At 32.5% G+C, this 27,163-nt stretch overlaps 3 protein-coding genes across 3 annotated transcripts; all 3 read left to right on the top strand.

Annotated features, from left to right (window-relative positions):
• Positions 1-5,709: 5,709 nt before the first annotated feature.
• On the top strand, positions 5,710-10,087 carry LOC139528803 (uncharacterized). The gene is made up of 5 exons (XM_071325008.1): positions 5,710-5,847; positions 6,515-6,684; positions 8,600-8,760; positions 9,559-9,734; positions 9,997-10,087. The coding sequence occupies exons 1-5, from the start codon at positions 5,787-5,789 to the stop codon at positions 10,044-10,046; spliced, it is 618 nt and encodes a 205-aa protein (XP_071181109.1). The 5' UTR covers positions 5,710-5,786; the 3' UTR covers positions 10,047-10,087.
• Positions 10,088-12,531: 2,444 nt separating this feature from the next.
• On the top strand, positions 12,532-19,518 carry LOC139528802 (cellular retinoic acid-binding protein 1-like). Its single transcript, XM_071325007.1, has 4 exons — positions 12,532-12,683; positions 15,515-15,684; positions 17,642-17,758; positions 19,316-19,518. Exons 1-4 carry the CDS (start codon positions 12,593-12,595, stop codon positions 19,367-19,369), a joined length of 432 nt encoding a protein of 143 aa, XP_071181108.1. The 5' UTR covers positions 12,532-12,592; the 3' UTR covers positions 19,370-19,518.
• Positions 19,519-22,862: 3,344 nt separating this feature from the next.
• Positions 22,863-27,163, top strand: LOC139528801 (fatty acid-binding protein homolog 6-like). Its single transcript, XM_071325006.1, has 4 exons — positions 22,863-23,037; positions 24,306-24,478; positions 25,089-25,199; positions 26,241-27,163. The coding sequence occupies exons 1-4, from the start codon at positions 22,950-22,952 to the stop codon at positions 26,289-26,291; spliced, it is 423 nt and encodes a 140-aa protein (XP_071181107.1). The 5' UTR covers positions 22,863-22,949; the 3' UTR covers positions 26,292-27,163.

Genomic DNA, 27,163 nt, shown 5'->3' with positions numbered 1-27,163 from the left:
CAATGTATTAACCAAAACTCTGTTATAAAATTGCTTGAAATATCAAATGTTGAATGTTAAATTTTTAGCTAAAACGCTTTATTTGTCATCTTGGTTACTTAGGTCAAAAAGGATGATAAGCATCTCTTAATTACTCCAATGCTATGCTAGATTAATATTCAGTGCAGAGGTTGTTGTTTCGGTTAAAATTTAGTTTAAACGATACGTTGGTAAAGCTATCAATTCATTAATGCACTCCGTACATTTTATAATTGTTTAAAACCAGAACTAATTTTACATCTCTCTGATACGAAGAATTTATTTCAAAGGGTTTTGAACTTTCGCAATGTACAATGATCTTGACCGTAGATCAAAACAGTTTTTAAAAAATGGTAAAAGACTTAAATGGACATGTTATTTTTAGCCATTTTGATAAATCTTAAAAGTGCCATCTTCGAGCTATAAAAAAAAACACTGAGTAAAGCTTATCAGGAGAAAAAGAAACATCGAGAGTACCAAAATACACACCTGTCTGGCCACATAAGGAATTTGCAAATAATCTTTTCAAAAGATAAATTTACAATTTGTGCCTTACATTTAGCCTTTGCAATCAGCAATCCAAGAGCTGGGATGAGAATATAATTTTGATATAGTATTATTTTTCCTAAGATATTTTTTTCTTACTAATCTGTAACAATATGACACTTATTAGGACTTGAACTAGAATACGAAGTTCTCAGGTTCTGAGACTCTCTCATCTTGCAAAGGTATTAAAATATTTGACTTGTCTACACTTTACACAAGTATTCCCCATTTCAATCAAAAAGTCAAATTGAAAGAGTTGGCAATATCTTTTAACTTACTTTCCGCTATATAAATGATGTTCTCTCACCAAAAATTTCAAAATTTGGTAACTATGTAGAACGCATCTTTCCAATCGAACTAGAGATAAAAGATACAACAGATACAGTCAAGTCTGCCTGATATCTTGACTGACATATATACAAATTGACAATGAGGATCGGTTGAAAACAAAACTTTACGACAAAAGAGATGATTTCAGCTTCCCAATTTTGAACTTTCCATTTCTATGTAGCAACATTCCAGCAGTGCCTGCATCGGAGTATATATCTCCACATAAATACTAATTCCCGGTCTTGTATTTCCTATCATGATTTCCTTAAGGCTTGCTACTGAAAAGGAAGTACCAAATGATGAAGTTGAAATCATCACTTCGTAAATTTTAAAAGTTTACGTCATCACGATTTGGTTTACCGTAATGGAATAACCTTTCCAAAGATGATATCGGATATGTTCCTTGTGTCGTTACTTCAATCCACTTCCTTTTGCACCACGAATCTGACCTACCGAATAAGACTATTTACCGGGTTTGTAATAATATGAGCAACACGACAGGTGCCACATGTTGAGCAGGATCTACTTACCCTTCCAGATCTAGAGCACATGAGATCATCCCCAGTATTTTGTGGGGTTCGTGTTGCTTAGTCTTCAGTTTTCTATGTTGTGTCTTTTGTACTACCAATATTTGTCTGTTTATCTTTTTATTTTTTTAGCAATGGCTATCTGTGAGTTTGACTGTCCCTTTGGTATCGTCCGCCCTCTTTTAGAAGAACTAGTTCAAACCCGCCATATTGGGCAAGTGTCTAGCCCAAGTCAGGTGCCTGTAATTCAGGGATTTTCTTTGCCTTGATTAGCTTTTCGTTCAATATTTTGTACATAAATAGGACCGTTATTTTTCTCGTTTAAATTAATTTATATTGTGTCACTTTGGAGCCTTTTATAGCTGACTATGCAGCCGTACGGTGACCTGCAATAGATGTCAACATTCTATGTCGCAGTTGGTCTCTGGTGTAGAGTTGTCTCATTGGCGATCAAACCTTATCTTCTTATTTTTTTATTAGCTCCCGTCACCATAGTTTTGCTCAGTCAGATTATTCTTTTGCATATATAAATCAATAAAACACATTTAAACCTAACAAGTTGTTATTGTTGGCATCTGTTTTTGTAGGATCAATGGAGGTAATTTCTTAATGCTAACAGTATTGAAGACTTGTTCATTCTGATAGGTAACGAGCCTAAATGTCACACATTCAGATAGTCGGTAAGATAAATTCGTTACATAGTGTGCTAGTGACGTAATACGGTATATATTCGCTCTCACCCCATGTGAAATTTACTGACCCCATATATACTGTATTAGGTCACTCTATTAAATTCTTTAAATTATTTACTTTGTCTGTATTTTTAAGAAACAAGTGGGTACTTCTTCATTTCGTGAGAAAACATTACCAGCAGTAAATCTTTATCGTAGCCTTGATGAACAGACGTAACTTCTTTTGTTATTAATTAAATTGAGAATGGAAATGGGGAATGTGCCAAAGAGACAACAACCCGACCATAGAAAAAACAACAACAGCAGAAGGTCACCAACAGGTCTTCAATGTAGCGAGAAATTTCCGCACCCGGAGGCGTCCTTCAACTGGCCCCTAAACAAATATATACTAGTTCAGTGATAATGAACGCCATACTAATTTCCAAATTGTACACAAGAAACTAAAATTAAAATAATACAAGACTAACAAAGGCCAGAGGCTCCTGACTTGGGACAGGCGCAAAAATGCGGCGGGGTTAAACATGTTTGTGAGATCTCAACCCTCCCCCTTTACCTCTAGTCAATGTAGGAAGTAAACACATAACAATACGTACATTAAAGGGGCACTAGCTACGATATATATAAAAAAGATAAAGTATGATTTTTTTAGATCAATCATTAATCAAATTGGAATAATGAAATAATAATTTGCTTTTAGCAATCAATTTCCTTTAATTTTGTTGAAATAAGCGATTAAACATAATTTTTGACTGATTCACTTGCAAGTGAAAACGTCATCATCATTCTAACCGGTATTCATGTGAACTTCAAGTTAACCCCTAGCTAGAGATTGACAACGCATGCATTGTACGTGTACTGGTTATTTAAAGAAAAAGAATGTCAACAATGAAAGTGAAACTACGGTAAATCATTTGATTACTAATTCGATGCACATAAAATCATTCTGATATGGTTAAAAACAATGAGAAACATCTATTTTTAATCTATAAAATAAAATCAAACAGACCTATAAAAATGCAATTGCACGTGTTGGTTTAATCTATTCGTATCTTTATTTTTGTTTACATCGCTTATGTGGTCATCTGAGGTCAAATCGATAGTTAATTAGATGGCGTCTGGACTAAAATACACACGAAACGAACCTATATATTATCTACCACATGCTCTGTAAACTGTTTATTTTAGACTTTTGATAGTTTGGATAAATGTTTTACATTGTTATAAACCAAATATGAGAATTTGAGTCAAATCGGTTACAATGAATTTGACAGCTAGTGCCCCTTTAAAATTCAGTTCAAGAGAAGTCCGAATCTGATGTCAGAAGATGTAACCAAAGAAAATAAACAAAATGACAATAATACATAAATAACAACAGACTACTAGCAGTTACCTTACATGCCAGCTCCAGACTTCAATTAAACTGACTGAAAGATTATGATTTCATCATATGAACATCATGCACAATCCTTCCCGTTAGAGGTTTAGTATCATACCATCATAACATATATGAGAAGAACATAACCCGTGTCATGCTAACAACTGGTTTTTGAATAAATGTGTTTAGTTCCGATGCAAAGACCCTATAAGTGAATCAATATTAACGCCAAAATATGCAATCTTTAATGACCTGGCAACAGTATCGTAACTATATCCCTTCTTAATAAGTCTACTCAAAGGTTTTGTTAGTTTTTTAGGTGAATACTGACACCTTTGAGCTTTATAAAGAACATTTCCATAAAAAAAATGGATTTAAATACCTGAACGTATAAGAAGTCTGCATGTTGAGCTATATTTACGAATGATGTCCTTATACCGATGATAACATTTAGTAAATGTTTTGACTAGTTTGTGATATCGAAAACCCTGGTGTAATAATTTTTCAGTAATACATAAATTTCTCTCGTTAAAATCTAAAACATTGTTACATACACGAGCGAATCGTACAAGTTGAGATATAAAAACACCGTAAGATGGTGACAAGGGAACGTCACCATCTAAAAATGGATTAATTGTCTATTACAAATTAACATCTTTAAAGGGATAACTCAAAAACTTAGTTCTACATCATAAATCCAAAAGATCTCCTAACCCTGGAAAATGCCCTTTGACCATCACATACCTTAAAATTCAGGTTTGTCTTAAAATCTTTATGGGTTGAAGAGTAGTATTACTATCATCTAAAAGTTACATAAAACCTTCAGACACAAAAAGGTTCATAACCCTTCAAAACACAGGTAGTTGAATGATGATTGACGGTTGGGGTAACTTTTACTGGTTTTCTCCTCACAATTTAAGCAATTTGAGATCCAAGATTTTTTCTTTTCCGTTAAAAATATATTTAGTGCCTCAACAAGTTCTAAAGGTATAATTTTGATATGTGCATTTCCCCTAGAAAGTTATATTTTCGCCGCGAAAATTTATAAGTTAGTAAAAGCTTAATTATCACCCGACTGTCTTTGTCACTTTTGTAAGTTTGTCAATTTCATACTCATCAATACGGGTTTCAATATAAGTAGTAATGAATAAAATTGATATACATTGTTTACAAATGGGTCAATAAGAATAAGCTGGATTTTCATTTCTATATTATAGTCTTTTTGTTGTTTTTTTTTTTTTTTTGCTTTTTTCAAACAAAGTTGTTTTGTTGAAATTCAGCATACAATTTCATCGAGGTAAATGATCAATCACAAACAAATTATACATATATATTTTACACACATCATGATAATTCCAGAAAAAAAATTTCCCTCCAATCAAATCGATCTTACTTTATTGAAATAAAAAGGAAGGACTCATTAAATGATTGATGTTTTGGTGTTTTAACGCCACTTTTAAGCACCGCATTTAGACTATTTCGTGGCGGTCATTTTTTAAAAGTGGAGGAGCTGGAGTGCCTGGAGAAAAACCACCGACTGTCGATAGGTCTATCTAGCGATGCAGTTATTCCCTCTGCGTTTCAACTGCAGTAAAAATTCACCATATTTTACACATAGGGTTGTTAAGTTTAACAAATAAAAAAAGGTAACTGAGAAAAAAAGACCAGAACAACATTATAACAGACCATGGCAACGAACAACATCCAACTCCTCCGACAAAAATTATGTAAAAACAGTAACAAAATCAGTTGATCTTATTCTACCACACGTATATAATTTATCAATGGTTGAATATTTGTATTTGTACCTTTAATTTGTAATTAATTTTACTTATTACCATACTGTCCGCTATGTCTCAGTAAGTATAAGCTTCAAATGCGTTATAGTTCCGCTCATTGTTATACCATCATATATATAGTTGCTAACATCAACCTCATGTGGATCGCTGAAGAATAGGCAATTATTTTTATATAGTTCAATAAATATTATGATTTGCAAGGATAGATACAAGCAGCCATATACACAAAATGATCATTTCAATTTAGGCTGTTTTTGCGAAAATCATCAATTTAACCAAATCTGTTTAACCTTGATCATTCTTTAGAAGAATAAATTAACCCAAGAAATGGAAAATAAGATATGGCAAAATATAACATATATGAAACATATACCTTTCAATCTGTTACTTACCTTTGTAATATGATAATATTGAATTTTTATGTATTGACTGTATGGTGATATAAGTTTAACATGTTCCTGGAATAGGAAACCCAGCAAACATTCACTGGAAATCAACTATGACAAATGTGTTACTTTGTTTGTGTGTGTTTTCGTTTGTATCCATCGTGCATTCTACTGGTAAGTAATCAAGAATATTTTTGTAAATGTTATGGTTAAATAGATTTGTTCTTAATGTATATTTATTAACTGAGTATGAATGGAATAGTAAGTTTATTGTCCCCGAGGTGTAACTATTCCCCTGAGGCGTAGCCGAGGGCAATAGTTGTGTCCGAGGGGACAATAAACTTATTTCACGAATATCCAGCCAGTAAGTGTTTTGTTATACCGAAAGCGACAACCGACAATAAAAATCCGGGGCTGAATCAACTATCGTAATATAAAGAGCAGAAACATAGTCATACTGTCTATTTTCATATTTACTTCATATATATTCTGAATTGTAAGGTTACGTCATGCACTTACGTCAACCCTATACATACAATAGATAAAACACGACCTCGTAACTCCCGCAGTATCATAGTCTCAACATTAGCCAATCCCGTAGCTGCTTTTGAAATTCCGAGAAATTTAATGATGCTTGCGGTCAAATAGTTTCACCGAGATCTTATAGTTGGAAACTTTTGACCGGTCCAATAGTTCAACGCTTGCAATTTGAAAAATTAATAATAATATTGTGTACTTATTTTATATAGAAAATGATGACTGAGGTAGTAAATGATAATGTGTTCTATCAGAGGCAGTGTGTGCATTACCCGGTACATTGTGCTAATATTTATACTTTTAGTGTGGTTTCCCGTTTTCGTAGCCTTTGAAAAGAATGGACAGTCGGTATATGATTCTTGGAAAACCCCATCTATGTGTAATGAACTACCAAGCATACTCAAAGGTACAGACAGAGGAAAACACTTGCGTAACCATGTTATTGATCACTGGACGGAAGCAAATATTAAAATGGTATTAGAATTAAATAAATATTGTCCCAAAGGAAAATCTTTTATAAATAGATACTTTATTTTATTACATAAATCGAGGGATTGATATATGGTTAAAGTCCAGTGACATATTCATCTTACGGACAAGAACATGATACTGTAAAACTAATGATAACCAAGTTTGTTTAACGACACGGTGAGCGTGATTTTCAACTTTCTAGTCCCAAGGTAACATTTTTGTATTGGCCGAAAGACATGTAACCATTCCATACACATTATTTTGACTCCAAGCCAACCAGTCTTTTCTCTTATTTCTGAATGCCGATTGCCTAGTGGATGACATATCATTTTTCGAGTTTTTGATTTGCTAGACCGAGGTCGATACCACGATCGTTTGCACTCCAGGCGAGCACGCTACTACGAGACTACCGGCGCGGTCATATTCTAATTAAAATGAATACAATGTATATCGTGAATTTATGAATAAAAGGATAAACAAAAAGGTAAATCATAAAGAAATTTATAAATAGTATTTTTCATAAACTAAGGGTATATATGTATATTAACGCCATTAAAATCCTTAAAATGAAAGATGACTGGGATATGAATAATAAATGCAATCTTGTTTATTAAAATGTGTCTTTGTAAAAATAAAAATAAACCTTTTCTACCTATGATTACTCTAAACATACTGGAACAATTTAAACCAAACGATTTACGAATGGTTGCAGTTAAACGTGTACTAATAGATTCTGGGCCCTTTATAGGTTGTTGTTCGGTGTGAGCCAAGGCTCCGTGTTGAAGGCCGTACATTGACCTATAATGGTTTACTTTTATATATTATTATTTGGATGGAGAGTTATCTCATTGGCACTCACACCACATCTTCCTATATCTAAACACCTCCAGAAACACAGAAACCAGACGACAAAAAAACAAAACACAAAAACACATCTAAGAATACTAGTTTTCTGTTTTTAATATTTGTATTGATAGTTTTAACTTCGTTCAAAATTTTAAGTTTGTATCTTTTAAAAATAGTTTTTGAACACCGGCGAGATTAGTGGTCCAAAAGTGATCATTTTTAGACGTTAAGCGGTTGCCCTTCAAACTATAAACTATTGTTATCTTTAAAAAAAAAATTAACAGTAAGCGTAATGATCAATTCTCGTAATCATTTACAGATAATGGCGATTAAAATGATTCCAACATTACAAAAATCTGAGATAATTCAAAAATTTAACATGCATTCCACTTGTAAATATGGTGTTCGTTATATATTTTTCAATTCATTAAGTATTTACAAGATAATTCACTTATTATGTTTGTCAATATACTCAGATTTAATATCACTAAAATAAAACACAGTTATACAAATTATATGATTCGAACAAAATATTATTGAAATTTCATAGTAGAAAACAAATATTTTTCAAAAAAGTGTAGTGTCCGTAACCAACTTATTATTCTGCCAGACAAGAACAGCTAGCCTACAGTAAACAAAAAGCTATTTTTCTTTATAGATTTGACACCTAACACAATTATAATAACAAAAGTTAGCACCTTTTTATTAGAATTTAGAGTTATTGCCCTTTAAAGACATTTTACACAAGTTGTTTATGGTTTTTTTTTACTTTAAAAATCTTCTCAAATGAATCTAGTATAAATTTTGTATTTTATTTTCTTGTACGTCAAGAAACATAAGACACCATGGCTAAAATGGAACATATGGGTAAAATGCATTTATTTGCTTTTGAACAAAATATGACAGATACAATGAACATTTAAATGGCATTTTTAAGCCACTTATTAATATATATTGAAAAGCAAAAATAATCATTGATGAAAGATTTAAGCAAAAAAATAAGAGGCGAGCGATTCAGGCTCTTGAGAGCCTCTTGTTATCATTGTTACTCCATTTCACTTTTTTTTTCAAGGTTAAAGTTGAACTCTACCAAAAGAATGAACCGGTAGTTTGGTTGACATTTAATGCAAAAAATTCAAATAACCTAAACTGGTTTTCCAAGAAAAACTTGTATCAAAGCAGTTTCATAGATCTAACACCTTGTAGTACAACGAACTTGTTCTCTGCCGAAGGGTAAGTTTTAAAACATCGGAAGAAATAGTGGCAGGCAAAAAAGCAAGCGGCTATCAGTACTCTTTTGTTTTATATTTGGTGAAATGTGTGTATGTGTTGGTCTGCGGAAAGGTTAGCTCTGTCATACCTGCTGTAACAATACGTGAAAAATTGATGATAAATTCTCAAAGAGTATATCCATTTAAAAGACTAAAGTCTAAATTCCTAAACTTGTCATTGAAATACATTAAAAGTTTAAACATTACTCTATTTTGTGTGATGAAATCAGAGTTTTGTGATTTTATACACGGACCATGTTTAAGATAGACCGCAATCTACAAAACTCACATGGGATTTAATCAAAAACAATAAACAGCAATATCCCAATGAAGAAAGAACGAATTTGATTACGTCCGACTAGGAGGTACTTTATTAATGAAAAATATGCAGGATGTTCAGAAGATTATAACTTATATATACGAGTCTAAATTGAAAACTACGTTCAAACCTATGATTGCGTTGGATAAAAACCGCAATTTTTATAAAACAATTTCGTTGTAGAAGGGTCTAAAAACAGCACAAACAACATTTTCCAAAAAAACAAAAAAAGTGAAAAAGTATATTTAAACAAAACGCATTTGACTAACAGGTCGAACAACTGATGTTCTTTAACCCTGCTGACTGCTATTGGCGATTGCCAAATAAAATTGATCACAAGATGTAACAAAATGGATCTTAATATAAATTTAATACTAAACAGAAATTTATTTTTTTAACTTGTGGCCACGATGTTATATATATATTTTTTAAATATTGCAGGCATTTCGTTAATAATGTTCTTTCACGGAGGTTTTATATCAATGAAAAATATAATGGATGTCCTAATGATTATGGTTGGTTCAGTGTAGAGGACAAACATGATGTATGTAAATGGGGTCAGTTCAGCAAATATCCAGTGTTCATGTACACCAAAAATGGACGCAATTGGACAAAAGGTATTACTATCTTCAAGTTAATAAAAACTACATTTCGGCAAATTCAATTCATTTCATCTTTGATACTTTAAGACTACCATACAAACAACGTATCAAGGTTTTAAACTTTAAACAGGTACATGAATTTCATAGGGTAAATTAGTCTTTTTTATCCTCTTTTATTATCTTCTTCTTCTTCTTGTTGCTGTTAATCCCACTTTTAAGATTGATTAGTCAAATATCAACATAACAAAAGTTACAATTGCTAATTTGTATTTTACAGATGCTGTTACTGCCGATACCTTAGTCATTTCTGTTTCTATGGACTTATAACAGAAAAATGAAAATAATCAATAAAATTGTATTTCGCTGAACGACTTATTTTTTTGTTAACCTTAAGCTTGAGAGAAAAGGACTCTTTTTTATTGGACTTTGTTTTATTACTACACAGGTACCCACTTGAATATAACGAAAACGCACAAATCACACTCACAGAAAAGAGTAGTGGACATTATCATCATTACTACACAACTTTTCTATCGTTTTTGAAGACTGTGTCTTACTTGTACATTGCCACTAGTTGAAGACTGTGTCTTACTTGTACATTGCCACTAGTTGAAGAATGTGTCTTACTTGTACATTGCCACTTGTTGAAGACTGTGTCTTACTTGTACATTGCCACTAGTTGAAGACTGTGTCTTACTTGTACGTTGCCACTAGTTGAAGACTGTGTCTTACTTGTACATTGCCACTTGTTGAAGACTGTGTCTTACTTATACATTACCAATTTGTTGAAGACTGTGTCTTACTTGTACATTGCCACTAGTTAAAGACTGTGTCTTACTTGTACATTGCCACTAGTTGAAGACTGTGTCTTACTTGTAAATTGCCACAAGTTGAAGACTGTGTCTTACTTGTACATTGCCACTTGTTGAAGACTGTGTCTTACTTGTACATTGCTATTAGTTGAAGACTGTGTCTTACTTGTGCATTGCCACTAGTTGAAGACTGTGTCTTACTTGTACATTGCCACTAGTTGAAGACTGTGTCTTACTTGTATATTGCCTTAAGTTGAAGACTGTGTCTTTCTTGTACATTGTACATTGCCACTAGTTGAAGACTGTGTCTTACTTGTACATTGCCACTAGTTGAAGACTGTGTCTTACTTGTACATTGCCACTTGTTGAAGACTGTGTCTTACATTTACATTGCCACTTGTTGAAGACTGCATGTAGCCCTTAAGATATCTCTGTCTTAGTTATTACACTTATTTCTAGTATACTTTATTGATGACCGTATGTCGCCTCACATATATCTCTTAATTATCAATAAATAAAAATAAACCTCTCTTTTATATAGACCTACACGTGTCTCTCTTGTGTAATAGAGAGGCGAAGGATACCAAAGGCACATTTAAACTCAGAAGTCAAAAATAGACTGAAAACACCATAGCTAAAATAGAAACAAAACACAACATATAAAACTTAACATTGATCTGTGCAATATTAACCCCGTATATATAGTTATTATAAAGTCGGGTCTTTTTCTGACTATACGACCCATTAAGAAATAAGATCAAACACTGCTCAGCTCGAAATCAAAATAATGTGTATTAGTAGGGTGACATATCCAGTGGCGGATCAAGAACTTTTTTAAGTGGGGGCCCACTGACTGCCTTGGAGCGAGGGTCCGCTCCAGTCATTCTTCAGTATAGCCTTATTTATCAATAAATTCCTTTTCTGGAACAGGGGGTCTTGTGCCCCCTGTCCCTATCTAAATCCGCCTCTGATATCTTTCTGCAGAATGTTAAATTGGGCACTAGCATGTTTTAAATCCAACTCATCGTATAGGTCTAGTCAAAGGATATTAGTATTCCTACAACATTAAAAGGTTCTTGTCCCGAATATACATTTAAGATCATTTAATTTGACGCTATACGTGAACAGTCATCCATGCTGTACATGTTGTTGGTCTTTTTCCACTTTCATTTGTATTATTAGCCCATTGATATTATCTTACTTCTACTATTTTTAACAAAAATAAATAAAAGATCACATTGAACCCTAAAATAGAAAATGAAAACGGGGAATGTGTGAAGTCAATCCAACCACAGGGCAGAAAATAGCATTTTCAATCCACCGAAAAAACTCACGCACCCAAACAGGCTTCAGAAGATAACTCACCTATAACATGTATAATGTTTACTAGTTCATTGAAATCGACGCCATATTTTAATCAACTCCGAAAAATATAAATGAGCAAAAAAACCGCTATGCATTACTTTGCTTATTGTACAATACTGTTTTAAACCGGGATACTGTGGATTCATTTATTTTTCGTAGGTATCAATTTTCGTGGATTAAGGAAAACTAACATGTTCTTGGATATTTAATTGTGTTGATTTGATGAAATCTGCATACAAGCCTTTAAAAAATTTGGTATTTGTTGAACATTTAATTTCGTGGTTCACCGGTTCTCACGAAGTCCACGAAAATTGGTATCTAACGAAATCAATGATTATGAATGCACAGTATTTAATCCAAAGAATAAAGACAATAAAAAGTATTTTAAAATTTAAAAAGAAACTAATATGATTTCTTATTTACGATTTGAGGGGAAAAAAACAATTTTAAGTATGCTGTCTAATTTAGATGGATAAAAAAAAATCAAATTTATTTATGATACACTGTAAGCCTAAAATGACTCAAACAGTTGTGACAAATCAAACAGTTTTAAAAATTACATTAACGTTGTATAGATATATATATATATAATATATAAAGATAATTAAAACAAATAAAGTATCCATGATAGCGGATCGTTGCAACAAAGTTCAATTTTACATTCGAATTACAATCTTATGTATATAAAATAGAACAATGGAAGTTTATACCGAAGTTGAACAGAAATTCGGAGGGAGATGGAAAATTTACAAAAGTGAAAACTTTGAAGCATTTCTACAAGAGGTTGGTATGTACAGATCTTACGAAGTTGTCTTACACTTATTTCAAAGCCACTGTTATGTACACATATATGTTGAACATTACATCAATGATTTTGTGATTAAATGTAATATATAAATTAAGGTGTTACTGTATCCAAAGGATGTGTTTTCTTTGTTATCCTTGAGTTCCTTTTTATGGGGAGGGGGCGATGTTATTTTGGGTAACCCCATCTCCCTTTGTTTTTAAATCTCAATCGGCGAACTAACATAATATACCAAAAATAACATACAATCAATATAGGCAAAGCACTTTAACATATAAAATATGATATGACTATTGTATGAAATTAACGCAATATTGGAGAGACAAACAAGAAAATTAAACAAAATTAAAGAGAGCTTTATTTTATCGCACTCAACAATAATAAATAGGTATTGAAGAAATAAATCCAGACAATCTAAATTCGCTTTAGGTTAATAGGTAAATTCCCTGATTCTGGAACGCAATAGCCAATGGGTTTAGGTACTATTACATTTTCCCAGCATTAGGTTGGCCCTTTGTGTACCTTGGGCCAAGTTCGGATGGAACTAGAGTTCTGACTAGAGTTCCATATGAACGGTAAATAATTTTGAAGAGTAAGGTCTCTAGATTACCGGAAGTACAAGGCCCCTACTCTGAATATGTTTACATTCAAATTTGATTGGATTGACGTCATAACATCCGGGATATCGAGTCGATCTCTAGGAACCCTGCCTCAACCAGGGTTCCTCGAGTGTTAATGGCGGAAAAGCTTTATCCAATCATAACAGGTGTTATATATGACCATGTCAATTCAATCTACTCTAGATATCCATCCGAACTTGGCCCAAGACAAGTGAAGGAATTCAACTTAGGAGCGCTGTGATTGGATGTAAGGGTACACTATATTTTTTTTTATTTATCTATGAATAACTGCAGTGTGTATATTTACAATATAAATTGTAAAACCTATTGAAATATTTTCTAGAGAATTATTCGAAAAGGCTTCCAAAATTTCTTTAATTTGGTGTAAAATGACGGTGGGCATGGATAACATAAACAGGCTCGTTTGGAAATTTTTCATGATGCTATTTGGCTTCAAGTTTTAGAATACAGTAATAAAGTACTAACACCACACATAACTGTTTTATCCAGGTTTATATTATTAAAAGTGTTAAATTTAGAAAATGTTAGTATTATCGCCTATGGCAGAATAATAGTACCGTTTTCCCTTTATATTTACAGCGCAAATCCGAATATTCTTTCATTGCCCGGATATTGCTTTACCATACATTGTTACACGTCTTGTTTTCAAAGGGTTTACACAACATATTTATAAATAATCACTAGTATACTGCACCGTATATTGCTCACATGAGCATTAATACTTCACTAAAGTTCATAAAAGATTTCGTCAGTATAGCTCAATCAAGAAAAACTATATCATTTGAAAGCCTACAAACAAACAATTAACGTTTTTTTAACGTAATAGATATGAGGAGATGTGAGTTGAGTGCCAATGAGACAACTCTCCATCCAAGTAAAAATTTGTAAAAGAAAAGTCAACATTAAAGGCAAACTTAAGTCATTACATTATCTATCTCACCCCTGATAGGAGAAATTGAATGGTGCCATGGGGTATTACCCTGGGACCAAGAGATTTATTATCTAATACTGTAAAACCTGGTTCGATAATGCCAAAACACTTCTTGCATCTTTGTGGATTTAAGACTAATGTTGGCAACCTGAAAACACATTCAGCTTTTCAGTTACTTATGTCTTAAACAATTCATAGACTGATAAAATGTCAATATCTGTCTTGGATTGACATTGTTCGAAATATTCTTAAAACTCTGATATAATAATTTGCCCTATGCTTTGAAAAACAATTGTAGAAGAAAGAAAATGCAAAATGTTGGACAGTGGTTAAGCAGAAAAGTTTCACTTCTTGAAAAACAGTGCTTTATATAACATCATTCTTATTTAACATGTTATCAACCTTCATGCCTTACATGACTGTGACTTCTGCGCACTAAACAACTTTCAAAGCTTGTACATTGTATATATATTTATAAGAAAGAAACATTAAATAACAAAACAAAATTACAATTGTAAAAATAGGACAATTTAAGATGAAAGTACGATTTGAGAGTGTTCGCGGTTACTGACAGCTAGTTATAAAAACCAAAAACATTAATAATAAAAAAAAAATCATATATCAGAGACTAAAATCAACTAAAACACATCCCAGGGATTTAGTATTTTAACGACATGGACTGTTACATAGGCTATATAAATATTGCTTTAAATTATAAACTAAATTTAATGAATAATATTCAGATCAAAACAAGTAAAAACGATTTAGTTTTAACAGGAATGTAAACGGCGAAATCATCGAACAAACAGTAAATATGAGGAGTTTGATAACAAAGAGGGGAATATTAACAACGTAATGTTTGTATAATTTTCCTATTTCAAAACGTTAATAGCAGTAAATTATCTACAAAACACAACAAAATGTAGAAAAAAAAACCACAATCATTCAAAAAAAACCCAAACAAACAAACAACAACAACAGCAACAAATGATAACAATAACAAAACATAGTACGAAATAAACATAAACTCAGTCACAAAAGGTTCACATCATAGTTTTTATTTTTTCGTGCAACGTTCATGACAGAAATTATTTCACGTTCAACGTGAAATGATGTCTTATTTCACTTTTTTTTTTAACGTCAAGCACCCACCTCCCCCCTTTTACCACCCTAATAGAATTTTGTGTAATTAGTTTTAAAAAAAAAACCCATTTTTTTCAATATTTTAACATTCCTTTCAGGTGTTAATGCATTACTGAGAAAAGTAGCAACAAAAGTTTCCCCTGAAACAGAACTCACTATGTCGGGAGGGAAAATTAAAATAGCAATGAAAACAGGTTTGTTTACTAGTGTGGACGAATTCTCATTGGGTGAAGAATATATGAAAGAAATTCAAGGCACTTGGATGAAGGTAAATTATTATTTTTAACTTGTATTATGTATTCTAATATGGTTTAAAGGTTGCAATTTTGTATATATCGACATTGCAATTTTATCATGGGAACTCCCTTTGCAACTAAAACTGTGTCACTTTCACTATTAAGTTTCTTGAAAACTTTTAGGCTCTATCATGTTTTTCTATACTTTTATATAACATTCCGAATTTATGTCTCTATGAGATGAAACGCAGAAAACATATCTTGAACCAGTACGTCAACAAATTAAACATATCTATGAATAGTATATATCTTCCTAAAAGAGGTGTGACTTTTGAAACAGCTGTATTTACAAAGTGCAACCTATCGGTTTTCATTTGTGTTTTGAGTTGGCTGCTTACTCGATGCACTATACCTCCATTTTCTCACATTTATAACTAAAGTAATAAGCAGTCTGGGAATTGATGGCAAGCCATAACCATACAATGTCATGGTAACCCATAACCTTCAAAGACATTATGGATATCCATAACTGTGCATTTTGAAGGTGGGAGAAATTATTTTTCATTTATCTTGATAAGTTTATGGGCATCCATTGCCTTTCTAGTTAGGGTTTACCATAACCTTCAGTCATAAAAAGGTTTTGGTAATCCATACAATAAACAAAAGGCTATATTTCAAATCTATCTTCCTGATCCATATGCTGATCATGGCATCCATTTCAGAATTTCAGAATACAATACAATTATTAGAGAAAATATAAATGTTAGACCTTTTGATTGGAGTATAAACCCAGCAAACACAAAAACATCTTTAAAATGTTATTTTAAAAATGTTGTGTCTAATGCCATGAAAATATATGATAAGTGCGTGATAAAGTTAGAACCGTTGAACAAACAGATAAAATAAATCGCAAAACAGATGTGTTAACGGACGGAGCCAACTATAGCTTACTATACGATATGGGTGTTTCTCTCTTTTCAAAGCCGCACGGTGACCTGTATAATTGTCACACCATTGTCTGTAATCTGTATTGACAGTTGTTTCATTGGCAGTCATACTACATCTCATTTTCATATTTGAATATAGACGTACAACCAGAAGCTAAATGTATCATAGCTTTTTTATACATCATCCTACACTGGAGTAGTTTTTAAACTTTAATGTAGTGTCCAGGTAGTTATTGTTTTTGGCTTTTCGTTTTTATCCTTTTTCTGATTTTGTTTTTGAGCGTTCCTGACGTAGGACTAACGGAATTTATAAAGTGTTAATTCATTCCGTATTTTGTTGCCACGGAGAAATTTGATAACGGTCCCTTCTGTTTTTATACATAAAAAAAATGTGATATGAGTTCCAATGAGACAACTCTCCATCCAAGTCACAATTTGTAAAGCTAAACCTTTATAGGTCAAAGTACGGCCTTCAACACTGAGTCATGGCTCACACCGAACAGCAATCCGTAAAGGGCCCCAACAAATGACTAGTGAAAAACCATTCAAACTGGAAAACCAATGGTCTAATATATATAAAAAACAAGAATGTGTCCCAAGTACACGGATGCCCCATCCGCACTTTCATTTTCTATGTTCAGTGGACCGTGAAAATGGGATAAGATCTCCAATATGGCATTAAAATTAGAAAGATCATATCATAGGGAACATGTTTACTAAGTTTCAAGTTGATTGGACTTCAACTGCATCAAATACTACCTCGACCAAAAACTTTAACCTGGACCAAAAACTTTAACCTGAAGCGGGACGAACGGACGGACAGACGAACGAACGATCGGACGAACGTACGAACGAACGGACGGACGCACAGACCGGAGAACATAATGTCCATAAATGGGGCATAAAAAACGAGAAACGAGAAATACTTATGAACCGCATCAACAATTAAACGACAACCACTGTATAGCAGGTCCCTTACTGTTTTTTTATATTCTTTTGTCATGTAATTACTTTACTAAAAGTATGCATGTTTCATTAACAGGCTAAAGGAGAATATGAAGAAGGAAAACTTATTATCGTACAAACTCCAATAGATCCTAAAAATAAGATGAAATCACAAACAGTACACCGTGAAATTGTTGATGACGAATTAGTCATGGTAAGTTTTACATGTTACTCATAAATGTGGAAGTGAAAGTCATATGAAACTTTAAATAAAAAAAAAAAATATGAATATTTTTTCATAACTGAATTGCTAGTTTTTAATATAAATCTTATGTACCTATACTTTTTAGCTCACCTGGCCCGAAGGGCCAAGTGAGCCTTTCTCATCACTTGGCGTCCGGCGTCCGGCGTCCGTCGTCTGTCGTCGTCCGGCGTCGTTAACTTTTACAAAAATCTTCTCCTCTGAAACTACTGGGCCAAATTTAACCAAACTTGGCCATAATCATCATTGGGGTATCTAGTTTAAAAAATGTGTCCGGTGACCCGGCCAACCAACCAAGATGGCCGCCATGGCTAAAAATAGAACATAGGGGTAAAATACAGTTTTTGGCTTATAACTCAAAAACCAAAGCATTTAGAGCAAATCTGACATGGGGTAATATTGTTCATCAGGTCAAGATCTATCTGCCCTGAAATTTTCAGATGAATCGGACATTCCGTTGTTGGGTTGCTGCCCCTGAAATTGTAATTTTAAGGAAATTTTGCTGTTTTTGGTTATTATCTTGAATATTATTATAGATATAGATACACTTTAAACAACAATAATGTTCAGCAAAGTAAGATGTACAAATAAGTCAACATGACCAAAATGGTCAGTTGACCACTTTAGGAGTTATTGCCCTTTATAGTCAATTTTTAACCATTTTTCGTAAATCTTAGTAATTTTTTAGAAAAATCTTCTCCTCTGAAACTACTGGGCCAAATTTAATCAAACTTAGCCATAATCATCATTGGGGTATCTAGTTAAAAAAATGTGTCCGGTAACTCGACCAACAAACCAAGATGGCTGCCATGGCTAAAAATAGAACATGGGGTAAAATGCAGTTTTTGGCTTATAACCCAAAAACCAAAGCATTAAGAGCAAATCTGACAGGAAGTAAAATTGTTGATCAGGTCACGATCTATCTGCCCTGGAATTTTCAGATGAATCGGATAATCGGTTGTTAGGTTGCTGCCCCTGAATTGGTAATTTTGAGGAAATTTTGCTGTTTTTTTTGTTATTATCTTGAATATTATTATAGATAGAGATAAACTGTAAACAGCAAAAATGTACAGCAAAGTAAGAACTAAAAATAAGTCAGTATGACCAAAATAATCAATTGACCCCCTAAGGAGTTATTGCCCTTCATAGTCAATTTTTAACAATTTTCTTAAAATTTGAAGATTTTCAATAACATTTTCCACAGAAAGTACTGTTATAGATAGAGATAATTGTAAGCAGCAACAATGTTTAGTAAAGTAAGATCTACAAACACATCACCATCACCAAAACACAATTTTGTCATGAATCCATTTGTGTCCATTGTTTAATATTCACATAGACCAAGGTGAGCGACACAGGCTCTTTAGAGCCTCTAGTTTCTGAAGTGCTAGGTCAGCTCCTAATCATCAGCATACCACCACATCTGCACATATGAAATATGTAAATTCTCTAAATGTCGTCTATCTCTTATCAAATGTTATTCAATTTCTTTTTTTCTTCAATTTTCAGACACTGTTTGTTGGTGATGTTGTTTGTAAAAGGTTCTTTAAGAAGATGACATAAAAACTAATGTCTCTTTGACATCAATAGATACTTTGTCTCATGTGTCTCTTTGACAACAATAGATACTTTGTCTCATGTGTCTCTTTGACAACAATAGATAATTTGTCTCATGTGCATAATGTTAATATATATATATATATATATATATATATATATATATATATATATATATATATATATATATATATATATATAAATTTGGTGTATTTACTGTCTTCTGATTGGTTAAAATTATTAGTTTTATTTTGAATGTTGTCAATTTTCATGGCGACACGCCCACTCTGACGTTGTATATTCATACGCCAACTTGTGTATACGTTATTGTTAATATAAATAATATAAAAAGTTCTTTGAGCCTTATTTTTGGTAGAAATTTATTTAAAATGAATGGCAATAATTTATTTTGATTTTATTGAACCATAAAACTAATTTTTGACTCTTCACATTTTACATAATCCGCTTCGCGGATTATTCAATGTGAACAGTCAAAAATTAGTTTTATGGTTCAATAAATTCAAAATAATTAATAGCCATTCATTAAGTATCTAAAGTATATATGTGTTTTTGTTCGTTTTAGTCACACATCCTATAAGTTGATTTATATGACAAGCACGTTTGTACTCAAAGGGTGGATCTATGACATAAAAATAACGGAAATGGGGAATGTAACAAAGAAACAATAACCCGATAAAAGATTAAAAAACAGATTGTTACACCACTGTCCCTTGTTTGGGGCCCTTGTTTGGAGGGATAGCGCCCGCAAACATGTTTCACTCCGCAATATTCTTATGAGCCTGTCCCAAGTTAGGAGCCTGTAGTTTATTGGTTGTCGTTTGTTGATGTATTACATATGTACAGTATGTGCCTGCCCCAAGTCAAGAGCATGTTCTTTTAAAGTGGCTGTCGTTTGTCGCTGTGTTACAAATTTGTTTTTCGTTCATTTATTTTGTACATATATTAGGCAGTTTGTTCTTTCGTTTAAACTGTTTTGCATTTATCATTTAGGGGCCTATTACAGATTTCAATGCGGTTTAGGCTTTGGTCATTTTTGAAGGCCGTATACGATGACCTTTAGTTGTTAAATTATGTGTCATTTGGTCTCTTGTGAATAGTTGTCTCGTTGACAATCATACCACATCTTTTTTATATTAAAAAAGGCCAGATTTTAGTCTAAACATATTTTATTTGTTCAAGTACAAATTGGATAAGACACAAGTCAAACAGACTTTTTTTACATTTAACATTTATGGCAATATAATACAAATTATATGTGTGAGCATGCATGTAAAGAATGGTATATCTATTGAATATATATATGGGTTTTTTGTCAAAAGACAGAAAAGTGAAGAAAGAAAGAAAACAAAGACTAGAGGTTCCTGATTCATGACAGGCGCAAAAATGTGGAGGGAATAAATGTTTTGCGACACCTCAACCCTCCCTTTATACCTAAAACCAATGTGCAAGAAACAAACACTCAGACATGTTGCCAGTAAAACTCAATTTAAAAGAAGTCCGAGTTATTATATATAAATGAGTGCGCTGAATATACATAAAGAGAAAAAGAGAGGGCGAGAGTGCATTTTTATACTTTAAGGAAAGATAATGAAACTGTCATCCACTATTGAGAAATAAATGGATAAAGTTATTGATAAATGAGACTCATAAGTAGACACAGAAAAAGAGTGAGTTAAGAGATGTTTCCAACGTTGAAGTTTGAATTCTAAGGTTCGGAATCTGAACCGAGCAAAACAACAAAAACTCTGACTTGCTTAGTTTAGCTCAATGATTTCCTCACCTTTTTGTAAATTGTTAGTACATTAATGAATTCTATTTCACATCTAAAAAAATCCAATATAATATATATACCAGTGAATTATAAGAGGAAAACAAACAAACAATTCGTTGCTTAGTTACAAGTAAACTGTCCCGCAAACGTATACTTAATGATTACATTTGTTTAATAGCTAATGTTAACAGCTCCAATCTTTCAAATTAAATTGAAATTGGTGCAATACATTTTAGTAAAACAAGGCCCAATTCATATGTATCAATGTGTATGTCATGATATTTTTAAGGTTTAAGTTCTGTTTCGTACAATCTTGAAGGACCGTCTATCAACTGAAACATATATTTTGATATCCTATTTATTTGGCAGTATTTAATTCGATTGGTGTTTTTAATAATTCACCAAATATCATGTTTGATAACTACATGGACTGATTTTTTCAAAACATCATAAGATGATTCGGCTGTTATTGTATTTGTTTCTAACTTTAGATTGATATAACATAGGATACTTAACGTTCAGTAGCAAATATGTCATGCATGTTCAAGAATATCTCACGTGATACATAGTAATAATGTTGTAATTCCACTTTACGATTTTAAAAAAGAGCATACATGTATTTCAAGTTGTATTTGTGTGAACGAAATAAGACAGTGTATATAATGTAATGTTGGAGGTCATGTGTACGATTCCTTGCCTGATACATTTGAGTCTCTAAGAGAATATTTGGCTCATGACCCATAAATGACTTAATTCTAAATATTTGAATTTAATATTGAAAGTTATTATCAAATCAAGAATAGCAGTAATAGGTACATATTCAGTTTGAAGTTCACCTGGATGAAAGACCAAATAAGCTTTTCTCGTCACTTGGCGTCCGTCATCCATCGTTGCCCGATAACTTTAATTTGCAAAAATCTTATGCTCTGAAACTACTTGGCTAAATTTGACCAATGTGGCCACAATCTTACTTCGTATATCGATGTATATCTTGTTTCAAAAATGTGTCCGATGAACGCGCCAATAAACCAAGATGGCTAAACATATCTAACATAGGGATAAAATGCAACTTTTGTCGCAATCTTGAAAACTCTTTTTTTTTTGGACATCTGCTTGACCACAATTTTTTTGTTCATCAAATTGGGGATCAGTTTTTATGATGAAAAAACATACCCACCCCCTTTTTTTGCCACTCCTTGAGGTTCCCTCAGTTGGTTGGCGATGTATACTGTCGATACAAACTTTGTGGAGTTTATATGTATAAACTAAAGATTTTTTTTTATTTCCTAATCTAGAGTTTTCCATTTAGCTAATAAGTTAATATGTGGAACGTTCAATAATGTGTATAGACACTTATTATAATATTACAATAAGAGAAACTCCTTGTACTAATGTGTTATGTGACACGATGCATAATGCCATTCCGATGCATATGAATGCATTCTAAATTTCCTTGTACAATCGATAGCTTACAAAGTTTGACAGAAACGTTACTTATACATGTTATACATTCTTCTTTTCACTCATATAAACTAGTTTTTTTCAAACCGTTAAGGGTAAAATCCCACTCAGTTCAAGATGTAGAACGTTATTAATGAATGAGATACAGGTAAATGACAATATTCAATATTTATGTTTGTATACGACGTTCCGGTCTACCTCTCCGTTACCTGAACGTTCCACATTGTAAACCTGTATAATTCCGATAGTATATAAGATGCGTATTCTCAACCTTTAAAACATCATTTATTTCTCCGTCTACTTCGCGTTACATTATAGTAAAAAGAATAAAAAATGTCTTCTGATGATTTGAAAACTGCACTTGGAGGAAAATGGAAGGTTTACAAAAGTGAAAAGTTTGAAGAATTTCTAAAAGAAATGGGTAAGTGATAATATCAATGTCAGATGGTTGGTTTTCTTGTATAGATTTTTTTGCATGTTGACATGCGTTATTTTCATAGCAAATATATAGAGTTTTCTCGTCGAAGGCCACACGTAGATAATCATTCCACATCTCCTTATTATTTTTTGAAAACAAAGTATAAATATAAAGAACAAATAAGTTGTCGGACCGAAATTGGTTCATAGTTCATCGACGAATAGAGCATTTGAGGCGCTAGCTATGGGAGGGCTTGGGTACACTCAGAATAAAAGTTATTAATATAATTAAAAAAAAATCGACCAACACATAATCAAACGAATTGCGACGGCAAGACAAACAGCTATACAAAGTACCGATTCACTTATAGACCCCCATCCCCATCCCCTTAAAAAGTACAAAACCGATGTTCCTTAAATTGAAGTTGTTGTGCTGATTTTGTGACGGAATAAAATCCTGATAATTGGCGTTTCGTTATTTTGAAAAATAAGAGCAAAACATTGATGAGCTAGTGGCTACGGGAAGTATAACATGTCAATTGTCATTCGGTGACACAAATATTCATTAACGGCTAACAAAAGCCTTACCATGTATGTGTGTCAGGTAAAGTATACGTACATGTACCATGACTGTATCGTCTAATTGATTTTATCTTATTTTTCCTATAATTCAACTTCAATTGAATTGTCAATATTCATGATCAGTCATCTTGCATCGGTATCACAACTCGTGCAAAGTTTTTAGAAAGTTATAAATTGATAAAACCTTTCACTGCTAACTACTTGTTATGGAATAGAATACTTCTGTTTGAATAATATGAATACACTTGCAGCTGCATATTTATTAGAATGGAGACCTAACTCGGAACTGCTGTTTAAATGCAGGGGTGAATTAGATCAGAGTTATTGTTTATTAAGCGAATTAGATCAGATCTATGGACAAAAATGATGTTGAAAAATATTTTGAACAAATGTTTTTAACTTTATATTTAAAAAAAAACCCAAAAAAACAAAATATTTATACTCTACCAAAAATAAATTTAAGTAACCAAGCAAATAAGCCATTTGGTACAATTTTCACTTGGCAAAAACATTATTATAATTATGTTAACTACATTCTGTTTTTTTATTCTGTGAATTAATGCTATATTTCAAGTTTTGAATATAAGTTACAATGTAGATTAATGCATTTTCAGTTTGTATGATCATTTTTCGTACTTAAACTTACATATATTGAATCCAACTGAATGTGTTAACTTTATTCATTTACAGGTATCAATCTTGTGATGAGAAAGGCTGTTGCCAATATGTCACCAACAAATACCTTTACCATCGATGGCAATAGCATAACAATTAATATAGAAGCTGGACCAAAGAAAATGGAAGAAAAATACACGTTAAATGAAGAGGTAGACAGGAAAACAGATGCAGGGGAAATGGTCAAGGTAACTATGGTCTTCGTGTAGCCATTTTTCTTTTAACCGTATGCTATAAATGAGAGCATAATATTTTATTTTTCAAATTTCCTCCTCAACGGTGGTCGTGTTGTCGCGAACTTCTCTTGATCCTTGATCGGGTCAGACTAAAGACCTGAACTTTGTATTTGCTACGTAAGTAAGTGACGTACTTTGTTTTCTGGTGGGATGATGTCGTTGGACGTTGAACACCAATCATTTAACATCTGCATCATCAACCATATACATGCATAGGTTGCAAAATTTGAAAAAAATGATGTATTCGGGATTTCTTTTCCGTTTTTCTCTCAAAAGTTTTAGATGTATGCAATTTACTGTTTATGAACTGCATATTTTAGTAAAATAAACTATTATCCGGTATATATGCATAAATCGGAAGACGAAAAAAAAATGGACAGAGAACCAAAAACTTATTGAAAACAACAAAAATAAAGTGCAGAATTCTTTTTGATTTGATTTTTGCATGTCTTGTTAAACAATAGGATTTGTGATAGATTTACATATGTTTTGATATATCTGACTTCTTCAAGGAGTTGTATAGTTTGTTGTGACTCTTTTTGATAATAATCTTATATTGTAGTCGAAAGCGACGTTTGTCGACGGTAAATTGACAATAGTAAATACTCCTACTGAGGCTACTAAGAAAGTTGTAACAGTAGTCAGAGAAAAACAAGGAGATGATCTTGTCATGGTAAGTCTTTAAAGAATATTGGTTTGTTATGGGGAGTAGGCCTGTTTAATTAATATTGGTTTGTTATGGGGAGTAGGCCTGTTTAATTAATATTGGTTTGTTATGGGCAGTAGGCCTGATTGTTGGATATTGAAGACCCATTGGTGGCCTTCGGTTGTGCTCTGCTCTTTTGTCGGATTGTTGTCTCTTTGACATATTCCCGATTTCAATTCTCAATTTCATTTTTGTGTTTTGGGCTCTAAAATACGCCTGTTTATTGGATATTTGTCAATTCTATTTGTCAAAAGCTAATTATATAGCAATATAACATTTACATGGGAGTTAGCGTTTATGTTACCATTGACAAACACTTTTTTGAATTTACTAACTATTTTTGTTAATTGATGGGGGGTGGGGGTACTGACTATCGTTTCGGTTATATCTGTGCCGACAACACTTTCGAAATCATACCCTGTTTTAACCAGTAAACATTGAAAAACGTACCCTGTTCTAGACTCGCTCAGAAAATGTATACCCTGTTCTAGACACGTTTTTTTACTTTAATTGACCAAGGATTAAGAAGAAAGTAAAACAAAAGATTTCTGATCATCTCTTTTTGGTTCTATAAACATTTAAATAAGTTATCCTGTTCTAGACAAATACTTTGTTTAAAAGAAGACACCAGCGGGGGATGAAAAGGCGAGCCTATTCTAACCAGCAGGACATAAAAAGGGACCCTGTTCTAACCAGAAGACTGATCAGGGGATGAAAAAGGGACCCTTTTGTGCGGCACACTCATACCACTAAATATATTGGAAGTACCCCCCCCCCCCCCCCCCCCCGGTGTAGGGATAACCGTTAAAAATACATGCGTATAAAGGTCATCTTTTAAGAATATGTAATAAATATAATTTCATTTATACTACACTTTTATAGTTCTACATGACACATGATAATTTTAGTTTTGCCTGCGGACTTTATTTATAAGAAATGTGTGTTAAAGTTTTGACAAAAAAATACACATAAAAGTATTTTTAAATATGCCAGTTTTGTTATTTTCAGACTATGACTCGTGGAGATGTGTCGGCTAAAAGATATTTCAAGAAGGCATAAACCTGTTACTTTGAACTTTACGTAGGAATTACATAGGATAACACCTAAATCATGTGACCATCCAGATTTCGCACGTCGCTTTTAGTATTAAACCTTAGAATGTGTTCTATGAAGATTGTGTAGATTCTGTATATTCAGTGACATTGTTTACCTCTTGGTTTGTGAAATTTTAAAAATCAACAACCCAATAAATTTGTCTCTGACTTCAATTTACTATCCATTCATTTATTTTAGCAATACATTTTCTCAAATTTTCATATGAACATACAGTTTTGATATCCACTGCTGCATTGTAAGGCAAAATGTCAGCATCTAGTCAACACACTCTTATTTTCCAGTTGCAGTAAAATGGAACCCAATTCAATCCTCTTCAATGGCAGGCAAGGCCATTTTAAAGTGTACGCACGAACATCGTACAGTGGTCTGAATGCTTACCATTTCTATGTATTGTGGCAGACAGTATTATTATGTAATTATTATCTCCCGTATTTACACTCAAAATTTCATATTTCTTAATTCAATAATTCACATGATGATTATTCAGTACATCTAGGAGAGTACATACTTGTTAAATTGAATAGATATTTGTATTTTGAATTCATTAGTTAAAGATATTTATTTGTATGCTGAAGTTTAGAATTTCGGTTTATTTTAGTTGCAAGTCGTTTGGAATTGTTAAATTGAATGAACTGAAGCGTAATGTTCAGTCTAATATCAGTAAACTGTGCATATTAAAATCTGTCTCTATGGATAGTATATCTACTTCATGCATCTACGAGTAAAATTAAAATCATTGAATGCACCATTTCTGTACATTGAAAACTCATGATAAATGTTGTATTTGAAGAATAAATTACTAGTACATGCATATA

Source organism: Mytilus edulis, chromosome 6, assembly GCF_963676685.1.
Source record: "Mytilus edulis chromosome 6, xbMytEdul2.2, whole genome shotgun sequence".
NCBI lineage: Eukaryota > Metazoa > Mollusca > Bivalvia > Mytilida > Mytilidae > Mytilus > Mytilus edulis.
This window is presented reverse-complemented; position numbering and strand designations above follow the sequence as displayed.